This window comes from Odontomachus brunneus, unplaced genomic scaffold (genome assembly GCF_010583005.1).
Source record: "Odontomachus brunneus isolate Ranch 3 - 2012 unplaced genomic scaffold, Obru_v1 Obru_scaffold_093, whole genome shotgun sequence".
NCBI classification, from domain to species: domain Eukaryota; kingdom Metazoa; phylum Arthropoda; class Insecta; order Hymenoptera; family Formicidae; genus Odontomachus; species Odontomachus brunneus.
Window position 1 is genome coordinate 981,953 of NW_022639543.1, and position 16,809 is coordinate 998,761.

At 38.0% G+C, this 16,809-nt stretch overlaps 1 protein-coding gene across 6 annotated transcripts in view; it reads right to left on the bottom strand.

The window, feature by feature from the left end:
• Window positions 1–382: 382 nt before the first annotated feature.
• LOC116848324 (single-minded homolog 2) overlaps window positions 383–16,809 on the bottom strand; it is a 50,163-nt gene continuing 33,736 nt past the window's right edge. For 5 of the 6 annotated variants that reach the window (XM_032824275.1, XM_032824273.1, XM_032824271.1 and 2 more), the window contains exons 3-9: window positions 14,355–14,440; window positions 13,980–14,072; window positions 13,521–13,736; window positions 10,231–10,445; window positions 7,479–7,585; window positions 5,240–5,725; window positions 383–3,265 (exon numbers count right to left, since the gene is read on the bottom strand). In XM_032824275.1, the coding sequence (XP_032680166.1) occupies window positions 2,589–3,265; window positions 5,240–5,725; window positions 7,479–7,585; window positions 10,231–10,445; window positions 13,521–13,736; window positions 13,980–14,072; window positions 14,355–14,440 (1,880 nt within the window). In that variant the 3' untranslated portion in view covers window positions 383–2,588. The remainder of the gene's footprint in view (window positions 3,266–5,239; window positions 5,726–7,478; window positions 7,586–10,230; window positions 10,446–13,520; window positions 13,737–13,979; window positions 14,073–14,354; window positions 14,441–16,809) is intronic. The other variant, XM_032824270.1, reaches the window with a different exon arrangement.

Below are 16,809 nucleotides of genomic sequence, written 5' to 3' on the forward strand. Positions count from 1 at the left end.
ATATATAAGTATTATTTATTAAAATTAAATGAATATGAAGTTTACTAAATATATTTACTAAAATTAAGAAAATTTTGTTTTCTCAATGTATAGAGACAGGAATATAAAAAGAGAAAAACGCGACAAGGTGCAATATTTCTTTCAGAGGAAAATATGATATATTTTTTTATATATGCATGCAATACGCGTTATTCTTTTACAATATTTACAAAATTGAACGTGGAATTAATTTCACCATAATTCTTGCTACGAAACTTCACACTTTACATCAATATAAATAATATGTTTGTGTCTCTCTGTGTGTGTGTGTGTGTGTGTGTGTGTGTGTGTGTGTGTGTGTGTGTGTGTGTGTGTGTGTGTGTGTGTGTGTGTGTGTGTGTGTGTGTGTGTGTGTGTGTGTGTGTGTGTGTGTGTGTGTGTGTGTGTGTGCGTGTGTGTACGCGCGCGCACGTGCATTTTTGTGTTCGTATATGTGTACATAGTAGTTTATACATGATAGATTATATTATGACCAATTTCTCTATTCGGTAGTAAAATATCTCGCGACAATCGAAGTATACCAAGGCTCCCGCTACACGATTTTATTTACAACGTTTACACATCCCAACAGTATTTTTTCCAACAGTGCTGTTTGCTCATTAAATAAGCGAGAATAAAAATATAACGGTACTAGTCTTCTCTCCGATAAAAAGGGCGTATTTCTTTGGTCGATTGGTACGAGCACTGGTCAGTCTTTGCGGATCATAAATCCTCCCTCTTCTCTCTAATTATATACATTTCATTATATTAATTAATTAGAAAACAACTTATAGAAACGTTTAGCGTATTTACATCATGTATACGTCCGAAAAGAAATCTCTCGCTTTATCGGTATGTACAGCATCAGCGCCGATAGCTTCACCGGCGCTTATATTTTAACACAAAAACTACGCGTACGACTGAAAAAGTGAACACAAAATTACTATTTCCAATGTCCACAAAATATATAGTTATGCCCGTTTTTACAAGGTCAATTAAACCTTAACACCTTAACCTGAACTTAAATTCTATTCAGACAAAAATTTAAACTCAGATTAAGGTTTAATCGACATTGATCGATTGGAAACAAGCATTAGTGGAACAAAAGTTGCCAATATTTTTATCTCGATAAACTTCAAAACGTATTCGACATCTAATTAGAAAACTTATCTTCTGAGTATCACTAAAAAACAGATTTTGATGGATACGGATGCATTGTAAAATATATTCATTGAAAAGAAAGTGTTGCGACTTTCCTTGTACTCCATTAGAAGACTGTAATCAAATTTTATTTCAAAGTTTTCAGATAGTCACCCTTTCATGTACCTTCAACTTTCGTTTTGTCAACATTTGAAACAGTTGAAACAATTTATACGTCATCTTCGCGTGCATCCGTAAAATTCTCTCATTTTAATCAATCTTTGCAAAAGTTCTCAAAGAACTTGCGTCCAGTGCATGTTCGTAGAATGTTCGTTACATCTTCCTATGTGATTAATGGTACTCGTAACGGCCGGTATCGATCGGCCAAGTATTCGACTGTGATGGCTGTAATATCGCCGAATAATAATTACCGTCGCCTCTCGATAAGAGTGATATCACATACGTAAAGATTGATAAATATTACTACCACTCGCAGTAGTTTTTACGACGTGTAAACGATCATTCGTGTCATTTCTGCTGACATTTAATATTGTGCGATCCCGTAGCTAATCTTTGCCTATATCATCAAAGTTGCGCTTTTGGTCATCAATGTTAGAATCGGTTCCATGCATTATGGGCATCGCTACGATCGATGTTGTTCTATCGAACCTCTTGTTCCTTTTCAATACAATAATACGCAACAAAAATAAACATATAGATATCAAATGGGGACAAAAAGATTGACAAAGATTTCATTGTTCCTATAATCGGTAAGGTCGCATCGAGATTCTATCGCGAGTATAATACGAGCAAAGGAATAACATGCGCGACATGGAATTATGGACAGAATTGATTACACGTTTCCAGGTTGCACCTGCGAAGCACGGTCCAATTATTGAAATGCCGATTTTTTGAAATACCGTAACTCGGCTTTCTGCAACTGTTACAACACGAGAAAAAAATTCGTTACAACACGAGAAATAAATCTTGGACGATGTCCCGCCGCTTCTATCAAGCGAGAGACCGCGAGAATTGAGGATGAAAAGAACGAATGGATCATAATTACTGTGCAATATGCATGGACGTCGAACAGAACAAGCCCAAACAGTAGAATTTGTATTACCGTCTGCGAGTCAGCGAGTCGACAATTACAAGTTGCTTCTTAACGTCACGACGCTCCTTTCCTCCATCTTCGAGAATCGCTTGTAGGGCGCGACGTAGGTGACGCGAGGCTCCGAGGCAGCATAAGTTCCGCCATCCACACGTTGCTCATCGCACTGTCCTCTGCTGCATTCCGACATTGGGCAATGATGCTTCCCTCGTTGCTGATGATGATTGCAATGATGATGATGATGATGATGCTGATGATGCCCGCATGCGCCATCGTCACGAGCGTCAAAATGCTACGCACAGGGCACCTCGAATTGGTGTCAGCGAACAAACTGATGATGCGTCTCATAATGATGCTGATGATGCAGCGGCGGCGTGCCGCCGCTTGCCGGTGTCTGATGCGCATGGAGGTCTTGAATGGTGTTAGGACTGTACTGCTGCGAGTCGACGATAACGCTGGTATAACCAGCGGCTGACGACGAGGCCTCCAGTTGATGATGAGAATGTTTGATCGTGGCGTTGCCATCACCGTTGCTGTTGTGAGGCTGGCTCTGATAGCTCTCGTGATGTTGAAGCGCTGCGGCGTTGTAGCTATCGTTGTTATTGAAGCCGCAGTTCGGATACATAATGACGCCGCTCGTCTCGTTCAAGTCTGACATGTGGTGATGATGCTGATGTGACGAATGATAACCCGATGAAGGTATCAAATTCATGGAATTCGCAAAGTGCGATTCGAGGCCGTCGCTGCTCCCGCAGGAACTTGAGGATGTCGAGTAAGGTCGTTTCTGTTGGCCGCTCTGGGGACTATGCTGCTGTTGCTGCTCGAGGGTAGTGAGAGAGGTCGCATGATGCAACAAATGCTGAGAATGTTGTCGTGGTTTGTGCTGGTTATTCTGTGTTCCGTGCTGAATAGTTGTCAGAGGGGACGTATGGTGCAAGAGATGCTGGTGTGCCTCTTGCTGATGTTGGAGATTGTTGACTGGATCTTGATTGAGATCTCAAAATCACAAGACAATGATGACGTCAGTTAGAATCGAAGCAAAGTGATATCAATTAGAATAACACAGTAGGACGGTGATACATAGTAGCGAAGTGATATCAGTTGAAATTGAGTAAACCGTGATTATAGTTATAATTTATTTGCATATATCTTATACACGAATCGTATCATGCAATCGTACAAGTCAATCAATCGATGTATTCTTCATCGAAATGCTATACTTAAAACTGGTGGTTCAGTTATAAATATAGCACTGCGGTCAGCAAAATCTCACTGAAAGGATCTGCTAATAATAGCAACTGTTCCCATTATAGATCGATTTTGCAAACATAGACAGCGTCATCTCACGCAAGTCCAATGTAAACCGTTGATTTCATCGTCGCAAATACTAAAGGTTAGATTTAATACAGTATGTGTACTGCAGATTTTGTAGTGAAATCTTGCTTCTAACTAATCAGAGAGATATAGATAAGAATGGTAAGGTAGAAATGTTTCTAGAAACGTGCAATTTTTTTCTTTTACTCCCGCTCGCTCGCTAATAAAGCCCTAGATTTACCGAGAAGCGACATTGAAAAGTTTTGTCTCATTGATTATTTGAATTACAAGGCTCAAGCGTATTGTTTCCACAAGCAGAACTATTTCATATGCAAAATTATAATATCAGAAAAATTCAAGCTAATTATGAAGTGAGCATTCCCACTCTCTTAGAGTAATCATTGAGATTAATTATACAGATCGCTATCATACAAAATGACGACTTTGAGCGCGTTCTGTCCTTGTTCAACTTTCAGTAAGTAACAGAGCATACTCATAGCGCTAAATAGCATTTCTCCGAATGTAGCCTCGATATAACAGATTTTAGTATCGCCTCTCTGTAAATCTAGGGCTTTAGTACCCGATTACTCACGTTGACTCGAGTTGTCGCTGTCTTACGAAATGCGGACAGGATAGGAGTTAGGATCTTTACACACAAATTGCCGTAGTCGTAACGTAAGACGTACCGTAAGAATTGACCAATCATGTTGAGAATCATCGAATCGTAAGGTCGCTATTTTTATGAATATTCGATCGTAATTGGTCAATTTTTACGGTATATCTTACGTTATTGTTATGTCAATTTGTGTATGAAGGCTCTTACTTAGGCGACTAGGTATTCATAACCAGATCTTTTCGACAATAAATATTGCCCTAAGTCTCTCATTATGGATAAACAGTCTTAATCCGTCTTGATATTATGTAGGTGTAAAGAAAAAGTCATATAAAATGGTTTTACATATATATCAGTAATCGGTATAAAATAATATGAAAAAGAAATGTAAAATCTCATAAGATAGCTCAAATGTATTTACAGAAGAAACTTTTTATTTCCACTAGTAACAAGTTGCATCATAGAGACAAAATTTTTACATAAATAAAATTATTAGTTGCATATATAGGATTGGGAAAACTGTATTGATTAGTTGAGAAGACAAGTTGATCCAAGTTATGTTGGTCAATTATTTTGTTTATATAGTTATGTGAGAAATTATAGTGAAAGCGTCGCAAAATGTTTTTATCAAGACATAAGGATAATATATATTCAATAGACACACTGGTTATGCAAATATTGCATGTAAAGAAGCTATATAATTGGTAACGCCGAAATTCTGAAAAGCACATCTCGCCCCGGCCTTCTTCATTTAGCGTATCTGTTTTTTTATATAATATAATTTTATATGCATAATGGATCATGCAGTCATATTAATTTAGTACTACAATTATTAAACAAGAGATTTTAATGCAATAAAAAATACGTACGATACGTATTTTGTTTTAAAAAATGTCAACAATTAATATTTAATAAATTGATATCTTAATGCAAGCTTTCGACAAACGACTCAAAAGAGGACAAAAACTTAACCGAATTCACTTTGTCATCTTTGTCATCGTAGTCATTTTCAGCAGGTTTAAATTGTTCGTACCGAAACTCACCACCATAATGGTAGAACATATCCGAATAATAAGATTCTTCATGAGGCGTTCCGTCTACACTGTGAGGTGGTGCGTATGGCGACGATGACAGGTAGTGATTGTGATTCGTTGTACCCGCGATATAATCCGAGTTGGGATATCCGGTACTGTCGGCATAATCGGTATCAGGCGGCTCCTTCGTCCTACTACCGCGATAGGAAGGTGGACTCGGGCTGTGATTGTCCAGATCGTTCGCGCCGACCGCGGGCGTCGAGAGGGGCGCGCTCGGCGGATTCCCAGGACTCGAGCAGGACAACTTTTGCTCGCAGTTGAGAATCAAGCCCGTACTCTCGGTGGCCGTTAACACGTAGTTGACGGAGACGATGCAGTGTGGCCGCGAGCTCCTTGAATTGTGCACGATCGTCACGTACGATTGCATCCATACCCATCCGCCGTTCTTGGTCAGGAACCTGTAGTATCTCGTCGTCACTTGACCCTTGCACAATACTGTCGACAAAGTAACGACTAGACGTGAACCTTTATTAGAATTAGCATATCGAAGGGATCTCGATTCGAAACGACTTATTTTAGGACGGTATTTTCACACGATGACTACATTGGGGTCGAGACTGAACGACTGGCAAAGTTTTGTAATCAGAGAAAATTCACGATTCTTTCTTTACTTTTTTTATTTTTTTCTTAATATTCAACCACTTAAGATAAATCCTGTTAGTGGCCATGATATCGCCGTTGAATTACGAAAAAATCGAGTAAAATGACGGCGATCGCGCAATCCGCAGGCGCAGACATTAGTGGCATTATGTCAGACTCCCTTCGAGTCGCGCTCGTGAAACTGCGAGTCTGTTCAAACAGTGATAGCAGTAACAGTCTCCTCCCTCGCTCCTCTCTCGCTAAATCTCTCTCGCTTCTCCTCGCTCTCCTTCTTGCGCCTCTCATTGTCACACACACTCTCTCTCTCTCTCTCTCTCTCTCTCTCTCTCACACACACACACACACATATACACACACATTTTCCTCCCTCTCTTTTACGCGTATAGATGTACGCGCGCGCGCGCACACATACATTCACATTTAGACAGCCTCTTTTCGTCGACGCGCTGTGGCAGCATTGTTCAATCAATAATGTACACCCTAGGTACACCCTACACCACGTGTGTGTGCCCATACTTAAAATAAGCGCGACTTCCCTCCAAGAGAGGAAAAATGGAAAAGAATGGAAATACGTAGCTGCGCACGAAAAATGTAAGAAAAGATCAAAGAATATTTCGTCAGCGAAGTAAGGGCGTTGCCGAGTTAAGCAGCGTCAGCTGCTTTCGGTCCTCGAAGAGCCTATCCTCTTCGAGTCGACCATGTCGACGTCGTTTGAGAAAATTTCCGTCGGACCGCCTGCCGACGGAAAAATATCAGGGAAAATATTTTCGAACGTTTGTTTCGGAGTTGTTGTTCTTTTGGATTTGTGGGACGATTGATTCTCTCGAAAATAAATGGTGATCTCTGAAATCGAAGAAAATGCGAACGATACGTAATGTACTTGCGAAAAGTGACGATCGTACGTTTGGAATCGCCAGTATGGAAACTGGAAAAATATTTAAGGAAATGCTCCAGCATTTTTCGAAAAAACTCGACAAACTATATATACTATGATCAAAAAATTGGATAAAAGAAACTAAGTTTCAGGGATATGCATATTTTTTGTTACACAACTATAATCGAGTTCAACAAAAATCAAATTAGATGAACAATCTGACATAGGAATTTTAATTACAAGCTTTGATCAATAATTAAAATTTAATGAGACTGAAATTGAGAGATGTAAGAAAGTTAGATCAACCTTTGACTACTAAAGGTTGATCTAACTGCATAATATGCATAATTTTGCTTCTGATTGGAAGAATAAATTACTTAATCAGATGATATAAATATAACTAAGTGATGTGTTAGGTCAACTCTATGATCGCTTCGTGAAATTAAATTTTGTGAACTAGTTTTAAATAAGGGATTAAAGGAACACCACAATTCTGCTAGAAGAAGTTAGTGTATATAATCCTGAAGTTGAGTTCAATTGTTTCGCGTCTACACGCACTTAAATTAGAAATCTGCTGTTGCATTACTAAAAAAAACATAGTAAAATTTAAAAGAGTTTTATACATAAAAAGAGCTCTCTGCAATATTTCCTGTATGTAATGTCGCATCAAAGTTTAAGTGAAATCAATAACAAATGGAAAAGAAACAAACTTACAAACTCGATGAGCGTGTCGCAGCTGCAAAACATCGCCTGCATGTACATAGTGGTACAGGGTCTTTTCGATAAGATCCGGCGGATCGTATCCTGTCAAATGGGCTACCCTGTAAGAAGACGCGAATTACACCGATATGATATCTCTGTTAATACTCTTCGACTATTTAACTTACTTCCTAAATTTCTTAGAGTGGAATTTAACTCGAAAAGTAGAATGCTCATCGAGCCACTCAAATTCAAAATTGAAGAGTAAATTTAACATATATAACCCGATATAATACCCTTAACATTTGCTAGGCCTAGTTTCGAACGAATTTCTCGATTACGCACAATGTGTGTACATATATCATGACTACTGATTATTCAGAGCATACACGGGACAAACAGTATGGTTGACTCACATAGAAATCTAGTTGTACCAGCCAGAGATTCAATGGTAAACTACGGAACAACTAATTATGTGATTGCTCCAATCAGAGTGTATCCATAGTAAATGTCAACTGATTTTTAGTTGTAACAATCAGATCACGCGCAACTTTGTAATTGATATACTAAAATAATTGAGTCGCATCAACCATATCTATTACCACACAAAGATAACTAGGTTGATGCAGCTCACAACTAAATATTTATATGCATCATACATATCTTTTCTTTTTCATGTAGACAATTCCTCGGATAATCAATAGTCATGATGTATGAATATTTATATGATACAACGCGACTGATCAAAAATTTCAAACGAAACTGCTAGGAAATGGGACAGCATTGATGGAGTCTTCTGTATTCCACTGCCATAGGAACATATGCATTATAATCGATTAAAATATGCACTCATATAGAGTCAAAACTCAGTTATAGTGAAACATTCTACTATCGTAATTTTGAGTGGGCAATATTTTCACTTCGAGTAAAAATACTGCCACTTTTCATTCGATTTAAGTAAAATTCCATTCCAAGAGTTTTCGTAACTTATTTTCTCAGGGTCAAAATACTATCGTATCATTTTGATAAAAACAGATTTTATCGTCTATTCGAATTGAATTTCGAGATTAAAGTGTTTATTCTAAATTTCCTTTTATCGGTAAAAATGCATTTAAATGCGACTGAAAGCCGATCAGAAGGCTTGTAAATTCACATTTTGAGGCACTTTTATCGATTTAAGCAAGTTCAGAATGTAGAAGGACCTAAGTAATTTATTTTTAATGTAAAAAGGCGGAAACATCTGCTATTTTCTTTTTTCCTCTTCTGTGTGAGAGACAGTCGTTTGTCGCATAGTCCGCAATCTCGATGTTTACTGACACTGAGTTAGCGTGGCTACAGCCAAAAGAAGCTACGGTTCGTCCGCTGGGTCGCTATTCGGGCTGAGCTTGTTTTCGCCGGGATTTACGGTGCGAGCGTTGCGAGTTTGCACAATCCGCGCGAGCCTATTCGATCGACGTGTGTATAAAATTTCATCGCGCGCTTCTATCCGTGCTATATTTATACCGCGTCACGTGTTCGTTCCCAGCGAGCGAATGTAACGCGCTCGCCGGATATTTATTTGCCACGAATGGAAGGAGGAAAAAAACGAGGATACACGGCAGAGCGGGGTAATACGAAACTGATTTTAATGGTCATACCTCGTCCCCCGATCGGGGGCACCGTGCGGGCCCTTCATCGAAATATTAATGGCGCAATACGACACTCGACTATAATTACATTGGAAATAAATAATCCACTGTGTCCCGGTGCTCGAGTCAACACCGCGTACTTCCTCTCGCGACATCGGGAGACGCTAATTCTCGAAAAAAAAACCTTATTCAAGAATTAAAGCTCTTCGAAACTTTTGATTGATGACGTCAGAAGTGAGGAAGCACGCTCTAAAAATTCTTGCAAAATACGTTAAAATAAAAAGATGTATGTCACAAAACGACACTTGCAATCGATCGGTTTGTAAAATAGTCCTTTCTTTTTGTGAAATAATTAATAAATATAATCTAAAATTAATGATATGCAATTTTCCTTTTTAGCCTACTTTCTCTTTTGCCCCGTTAATTTTATTGATCGCTATTTATTGATCGTCGCAGCAAATGGAAAATGTTCAGCCTATTTTAAAAGATCCGATTAATTGCAAGTATCATTTTGTAAAGATATCATTTTATTTCAACGTATTTTGTAAGAATTTTAACGTGGATTTTGTCGTATCTAATGTTATCACGATAACTGCAGTGATTGACCAAGAGTGTATCTTAAAAGGATTATATTCTTTTCTTTGAAAATTTACATTTTTGTTTATTTGTCGGTCCGTTCATTACGTTGGCGGTGTCAATGAAATTTTTCGTTTAATTAATCGTAAATTGTTTTTCGCCATTACACGAAAAAAACAGTATGGTTAGCCCGGAAATCCGATTGTGCCGATCAGATTCAATAATAAGGTACGGAAACAACTAATCATGTGATTGCCACAACTACAAAGCAATCGTTGAGTTACTGACGTTGCAACAACATCTGGTTGCTCCAATCAGAGTATATCCATGGTAAATACCACTTTAATCGATTTCTCGTTTCCACAACCAGATCTCGCGCAACTACACTGATGTAGTTGATGTACCAAAGTAATTGAGTCATATCAACTATACACATTATCGTCACATAAAAATAACTAATGATGCAACCGTGCTGCTCACAATTAAATATTTCTGATTGTGTGCACCATATCTTTTTTTTTATGCAATAATGAGCAACAGTAGGCATGTTAACGAAATCTTACCTCGCGTCGAGAAATATGAGCTTCAGGTCGAGTGATGCCCGGAACATGAACATGTTGTGGTGCAATTTAATTTCGGTTATGGAACTGGTTGGCAGAGAATGGCCGACTGCCAATAGACCGACATTTCGAATAAGACCAACATTTCGGATAAGGCCATCCTCGTATTCGTTTTGTCGATCGAAGACACACTTGAGATAACCTGAACAGTGTATGACCTGGAACATCGCGAACATTTCGCAGGATATCGTCATGAATATTTCATATTTTTCTCTTGTATCTCTTAAATTAGTTGAAAAATAAGCGTGACAACGCTTTCTTAAAGTAAAACACTTTACTCTTTTGCCTAATACGATCTCACTGTAGGCTAGTGGAAGTAAAATTTTACTGCAAAGTCTGCAATATACAAATTCTTTATACCAAATACAACTTTCTACGTTTACAACTATAAAATTAACATCTTCCACGCACTTTGCATATAATATAAAATATATACTTTTTATTTTTAATATATATATATATTTAATAAAAAATTATTAAATATAATATAAAATATAATATTATATTATATTTTATATTATATAAAATTATATAAAATAATATAAAATTTTATATTTGCGTTTACAAACTTTGTATCAATAATTGAAGTTACTGCTATATATTATTAACTGATTGTTTTAGCGAGAAACTTTATTAATTGCAGTGCTTACAGTTGAACCACCAGCTCTATACTGAGAAAAAATTGAATTAATATTTTTCATTTTGTAGATTTTTTCTCTGTGTAGCATCTCAAAGAAAATACACCGATGTACTTTAGAGAGCGAGTTTTCACATGAAAAAATTCGTTTTCTCAACGAAATTCCCCTCGAGATTCTTTTGCTCGAGATATTTACCATCTCTATACCCATAAAAAAGCAGTTGGATCGACAAATTCAGTAGTCATCCCTCTTGAAATAAATATTGTATCTTTTGAACGAATCGCGCGTTAGTGCGAAGTTGCGTTCATGTAGTTATACTGACCAAATTTCAATCATTGAATTATTCAATAACTCATCATAACAACTGTATATTCGTCCAATCGACTATACGTTTGCTCAAATTTTGTTCGTCTCAACCACTTCTTTTTCTCAGTATAGTTGTGCAAAAATTCGCATATATAAGTTCTTACGATACATTGTAATGCATCGTGGTCGTATGCACGCACGCTCGTTCGGCTCGAGGTGCACGTTATTCTTTGGCCGAGCGATAAGTGCGACACTCGAGCAATGTACCCTCGCGCGAAACAACGTACTCCTGGCAAATTAACAATTCCTGCTTAATTGAATGTAAGGCCGATGATAGGAAAAAAGCGAAAGCTCACGCTCCCGTCTCGAGTGCCGGGCGAATTTGTGAAGCAAATAGGACCCTTATTATGCCCGCGTTGCATATATCACCTCGTATGCAATCCCTGCATCGCGCGCTGCAGGCGCGCAGTGGCGCGAGGAACGCGAAAAAGACTCGAAGAGTCAAGAAAGAGTATAATTTGACACGCGGGGATATCCGATCTGATCTGGAAAGTAGATTCGCACGTATCTCTCGCCGGAGCAAACGTAATCACGACGCTGTGTAGATCGAGTATCATCAGCAAGCGAATCTGAGCGAACCCTTGTTAATACGAAAAGTCGATCGGATCGTTTGCGTTTCGTGATCTGGATTACATGAGTTTCCAGATAGCAGATTATGCAGATGAATCGATCGAACACCTCGGATAGATCGTCTCTCTTTGTCGTATGATATTCGCGGAATGAAACAAACAACGCCACTCTCTCTCTGCCACTTAAGTTGCACGCATTCGTTAATTCACCGTTAAATCCACGCTCGCGCTTCGACAAAGAGAAGCCAACTACGATCCGGTCTTTGTGCGACCAAGTACCATAGAGAAAAACTTGCTCTCGACCCCGCATCTCGACTCGTCCACCAGCTCGTAGGGGTTGCATTCATGACTTCGCCCGACGCTCATTGGGGGATCTTTCGTGCGCGATTTTGTCGAGGGCTACGGTCATCGTGGTATTGTGGCACGAAAGAGCTATTTGCCGAACATTTTCTTCCGTGAGGGCCGTCTTTCTCGGTTTAGCTGGCGCCTAGGTACATCGCAGCTCCACCGTCATCCCCTCGACGTTCGTTATTGCCGGGACATATGTCGAAAGTTTGGCCGGATTTTGGGAAATTAAGGCATCACCGGTCGTAAAGCAAGATCAGCGTTGATCCGCGATTTTTCGCATTTGGTGCATTTGGGGCATTTGGGGCGCACTATAAGTCTGACTAATGGTGTGACGTTGATAACATATCGATTAAATAGCACCCTTTAGTATGTAATATATTGAATTAAATTAATTCGACAGAAAGATGTAACGATAGTTGCTTTTATTAATACTCTTTTTTACCTTTAATCACACAGTATAGATACCAAATATCAATTCAAGTATCAATTATTCACGTTTGACATACAATTAACGTATGACGCCATTAGCCACTCGAATCAGTTATTATTTATTTGTTATCACGTTAATCTTATATTCGGTGATAAATGTACTTAGGTTTGTATCTAGCCCGGAAAGGACAAATCTTGTAAGTGTCATTCGAGATGGCTCTAATCTGTTAACGATCTTCTGACAATGGTTAGGTCAACTGCATGATGCTGGACAATGAAAGTGTGCAGTTCAGCATCATTGACCGATTAGAACAGATTAGAGCTATTTTGGATGATGTTTTGCCTACAGAAAGCTCATACTACCGTTTTTCACGCATCGATTCATTAATATTATTCAAATTGATTCCTCATAATAACTTTTGCGGAATTTGGTAAAAGACTTCTATTTATTTTAATTCGATCTACCTGCATACAAGCGCAATATCATTAATTATCAGACGTATAAATATACGTTACTAGAAATTATAGGACAAGTATCAGTAGCAATACACGACACGTAAAACGCGTCGACCTTCTCGCCTCTCCTGGACGTTCACCTACCCGACGTGCACATTTCCTCCCATGTGCGTGACCGGAACAATGGCATCCCTACTTAGCTAAGCAGTTCTTGTCTGTTACTTAGAGTTTTCATTCTTTTTATGATTTCCTGTATAAAAAGTCAAACGTTTGTGCCAATTGTTTGTTTTCCCTTTGTAATCTCGCGCAATCTATTCCGGTCGCGAATATATCACGCGCTTTGCGAAATGATTAGAGGAAAACTCCTCGATCTCTCTTGGCATGCCAAGACATATCATTAGCGAAAATTCAGTATCACTCGTATTACCTTGTATCCTTCGGTGACGAGGCCCGCGTTCCTCTTGGCTAGAATGCACTTCATCCTAAGAAGAAAGGCACGTTCCAACTCTACCTCGCCTCGCGAATTCGGCTCTGGATATGAATAACGATGATCCGGAGAATTGGGAAGACTCAGCACGGAAATCATCTCATTGCGATCGTCCGGATAAATATACTCGTATATGCTGTTTCCCGTTAATTCCACCTGCACGCACAAACAACTTTCGTCAATAGTCTCCGAAGTAACGGATACTTTCGTTTCTTCATTCTTTTTTTACATTATTTAACATCGTCGCCTTTTATTTCGGTTTTGATGAAAAATATACTTGCATGACGCACTGCTCCACGCAATTCTTTTAGTACTATGATACTGTACAAGTGTATTCGCTCGAGTCGTTGAATCAACTTTTCTCGCGAATCTTAATTAAATAAATGAGGGGATATCTCCGACCTGGGACAATCCTAAGTGTACGCTGGCAGTCTCGCTTATGTACATAATTTTTCCGTCAGGCGCCACGACGAATATAAACCCATCCAGAGTCTGCAACCAGAAATTATTGGTTAGCAATTTGATTAGCGAAAATTGTACACGAAAATTTAGTAAAAAAAAAAATTAAACATTGTGGTAATTATATGGATGAAATTTAATAAATATTATTAAATTTAGGTACACAATTAAAATCTCACACCATGAAAAGTTTTCATTACCGCAAATAGATTTTAACCGCGTGTGCGAGGCAAATTCCTCATCGTTCATTATGTGTTTATGTACGTTGTAAATTCGTTACACATACAAAAATCATGACAAATGACAATTACTCACTTGTAAAAGATGAGAGCCTAGCTCCTTGATCGCGGTTTCCAGGGGATTGTTGGGTGGTGGTGCGGCGCCCCACTCGTCACCAAGACCTAGAAAATTCATTCGAATTTGAACACATTACACATATACATATAGTACGCATTGCGCCCCCGATATTTAAAATATCGCGATAAATAAATGCATATGTACATTTAAAATATCATCATGGATAAGTATAAATATGTGCTAAATATTATTCATCATTTTCCGTAAATACGTAAATGAGATTTGGAAATCTCCTTCCCATACATGGGCTGATATCGCAGCTTCCTTCTTATCCTTTATCCGATGTGTATGTTTGTAATGACGTTTTGTGCACAATGCATCGTTAAATCTACAACCATATGCTCACGTGTCGGTGCATTAATTATGGCATTCGTTTACATGTTGCGCACCAACGCAGAAGTAGTTTCTATCATCGCGCAGAAATTTCATCTTGCGTGAAACTGCTCCATCCAAAATATATAGATATTAAAAAGATGTATTATATATATATCAAATATTCCTTTCAACATAAAAATTATGCCTTTCAAAATAATTGTTTTGATAAACAAAAACGTGCATAAGCCAAATTTTATTTTAAAAGTTTTAACTTGTATTTTTATGCCGTTAGAATTCCAAATTATAACAAATGTCAAATTTTTGCTTTAGAATAATCCTTCTTTAGCTTCAATAATATCGCGTGTTGTATCCTTGATATCAGTTTTCTTTCTAATTATCTAATTATCTAAGTTTTAATTATTAAAATTTTCTTAATTTTTATCAAGTCACCTATTTTTTTATGTTCGGGATATCCTTAGATTATCATAGATTTATCGCCGAACTTAACCGTTGGCATACGCAAAAAAATGACTTAATAATATCAGCTAAACCGTGATAGCTGATTCAAACTTAGTCAAAAGGCTAATCGTTTAGCTGTCACTGCTAATTGGCTATGACAGCTAAAATGCATTCGCTATGAAATACAACTATATTAGGTGACATTAAAAATGCACATTATTTCAAGTAGCTAAGAAAATGACAGTTATTCCTAAATTTCTTATCGTATGCATATATTAAAGAAGTTTGCCGCACAGCTACAATCATTTGTTACAGTCATTTATTTCTAGCAGCTAATATTTCTCGCTGTAGCGCCTAAGTTTAATAGCGAATAAATTTAGCTTCGACATTAGCTGTCCCTATATCAGTGACATATCTTATCTGCCACAGCTATTTTTTAGCTCTGGAAGCTAGTTTTTTTTTTTTGCGTGCATGGCACATTAGTCTATCATGCGTTTATTAACACAAATATAATATAATGCTGTTAAAACAGACATTACAATAATTTTGTTTCAAGCATAATCGGGAACTACTAGCGATGAAAATGTTATATACTTTGAAATACAATTTATTAATTACAAATACAATAGTCCCGAGGATGGAAAACAAAGAATTGAATAATTTTCATTGGTTCTATGATGAATATTATGAATAAATATTTTTTATTTCTTAAATAATTTTTCTCTCAGTGTAAATAAGAATCACCCCTTAAAATACATTTTCTAAAAACGCGTCTTCTTTCGTTCAGTTAATAATAAATCAAATCAACTGTCGCTAATGTTAATCGAAATTTTGTAAGGACTTTCGGTCGCGTCATGTGCTACGTTCACACATTGCAAGCGTTATTCTAAAGCACGTTTCTCTTTCATATTTGATTATCGACTAGCACCCTCTTCGGAGAAAATCATCGATCGACCGTTTCAATAAATGACACGTGTCAGACTTGACGACGCGCGACGATCAGTATACAATGTTGCATTCGGCGGATTACTCGACCCACGCCTCGAAAGAAGGTCTCGATTCAAAATTCTTCGCTATCGCCGCGTTTCATCGAGAATTTCGTATCGTTGGAACGCAATATTACGAAAGCGTGGAAGTCGTTAGAAAGCAAGTCTCATCGAGACATGTCGATGTCGAGTAGAGATCGATCAAATTCTATTTTATCGGAGGATCTCATACGATATTTTCTACGGAAAGTACAATCATTTAAAAGTATATCAAATGTAAAGTATTATCTCATTTAATATTAATCGACCATTTAATTCGGTCGTTTAAGTCGTCTCGGATAGAGAGAATAAAGGGTTAGATTCCGCGGTAGTAATCGACAGGTTTGAGAAACCTTACACTCACGCGGGAAAGATCCCTTGAAAGCGTTATCGTGAGGACGTCGTATCTCTTTTTCCAAGAATAAAGACGGCGTTCTAGAGGGATGCAGCCACTTGAAATTCAATTCGCCGGTGTCGTAAGAGGGGAAATCGAACGAGGGAGGCCATTGTAACGGCCCCCATGCTTTGCTTACAAAGCGCTAGGGACTAACAATGCATTAAGTGCGCAATCACATCCATCTCATCCGATACACTATTTGCCCTTTGCGCGTAAG